General features: G+C 29.5%; 1 protein-coding gene across 1 annotated transcript in view; it reads right to left on the bottom strand.

Annotated features, from left to right (window-relative positions):
• Positions 1-319: 319 nt before the first annotated feature.
• LOC116088240 (connector enhancer of kinase suppressor of ras 2-like) overlaps positions 320-1,727 on the bottom strand; it is a 25,437-nt gene continuing 24,029 nt past the window's right edge. The window contains exon 5 of the mRNA XM_031367038.1: positions 320-398. Coding sequence (XP_031222898.1) covers positions 326-398 — 73 coding nt within the window. The 3' untranslated portion in view covers positions 320-325. The remainder of the gene's footprint in view (positions 399-1,727) is intronic.

The following is a 1,727-nucleotide window of genomic DNA, read 5'->3' as shown; positions in this document are numbered from 1 at the left end:
CTTTATTTCCCTAGCTTCTTCTCTGTATGATCTTACCTATTTCTGAAATGTGTTTAACTATTTCTTTGCTTCTTGGAATAAAGTTATTTACTTGAGGGTTCATAAAAATTTCAATTTATCAATGTACCTTACCTGTAATCCTTATCCCATCTCATTTATTTTCACACACTGGCACCCTGGTCTTTAATACACTAAATCACAATAGGTTGAAAATGAAATAAAGTTTTATCTTTAAAATGCCATTATTTTCTTTGATTAAAGGACATACCTATAACATAAATTGTTCTTCAATATACATTAAGTGATTAAATTAACAAAGTACTTACTAATTCATCTCATCCAAGCATGTACCAGCAAAGTAGAAATCCTTGATTCTTGCATGGGTAGCTTGGAAAGCACTATGGGAAAAAGGCAAAAAGCAGAGAATTCATTTTTTTTCTAACAACAATTGGAATATTTCATATTGCAACTTTGAAAAGATTGAAATAGTCATATAGTAAAATATCTAATACAGTGGTTTTCAACCCGTGTGTTGCGTACCCATTGGGGGTTGAATGTCTGTTTCACAGGGTTTATCTAAGACTAGGAGAAAATACATTATTTATTTTATAATTCATAACAGTAGCAAAATTACAGTTATAAAGTAGGAATGAGGATAATTTTATGTTTGGAGGGGTCACCACAAAATGAAGTACTATATTATGCACTAGGAAGGGTGCATATATAAAAAATGAAGCCTTTAAAGGTTTAAATAACTTGCCGAAGGTAATATGTTAGCATCAGAATCTCAAGGAGGACTCTGATTCTTTATTAGGTACTTGAATAATATTTGATTCTTAAAAGATTTAGAGCACTACAGTTTTTAGGCAAACTGATATACTAGGATGATTTAAAATAACTGAGTTATTAATTAGATTCTAAGCTTCTGAACAATAATGAAATTCCTCTCAGATGGTTCTTTTAAACTCCAGTAGGTATTTTCCTATTGATATGTAGAAACAAATAAATATGACCAACTTCTTTCTTTTGATCTATGTCTTGTCAATAATAAATGATGTATTTGTGCCTAGGAAATAAGTTATATCTATCAGTCCATCTATCTGTTATTTATTTGTCATAAATCTATGTACCTATACATTATATAGCTGTCCAGAAAGAAATATGGCACCTGAATACTAATGTCACCTTAGCAATAATATAAATTATGCCTTAGTGGAAAAAATAGTAATTTTCTGAGGATCCTGCTTAACTTACTCATTAATATCACTTAAAATCACTAGCAATTATATATGAATATAATCCCAACTTTCATCTTTTGCTTGCATGCTAGTTTTTCATGTATTCAAATTATACTAGAACTAACAGAAATTTTCTGTGTACCACTCAGTCATTCATTAATGTATCTCCATGGTTTATATTTCCATGCATATAATATATGCTTTCTCATAGTAAATTATGGAAATAAAGACAAAACAATAAGCATTTTTAAAATGTTCTGTTAAAACAGAACCCCAAGAGCATCATATTGATAGTAATTGATGTAATATAGGGAACTCTTTAATATAATGGATATTTATAACACCAAGTTTCTTTTTGGTAAAATCAAACTGTTATATAGTTCTTATCACAGTTTTTGTCTAGTCAATGCAATGTAATTGGTGATATCTCTAGTAATAAAAGCTGTGATTGCTCCCTTATAGATTTTATAAGACACTCTACAAGGCTGA

Source organism: Mastomys coucha, chromosome X (assembly GCF_008632895.1).
Source record: "Mastomys coucha isolate ucsf_1 chromosome X, UCSF_Mcou_1, whole genome shotgun sequence".
NCBI lineage: Eukaryota > Metazoa > Chordata > Mammalia > Rodentia > Muridae > Mastomys > Mastomys coucha.
Note: the sequence above shows the minus strand (reverse complement) of the source record. Positions and strands in the feature narration are given on the sequence as shown.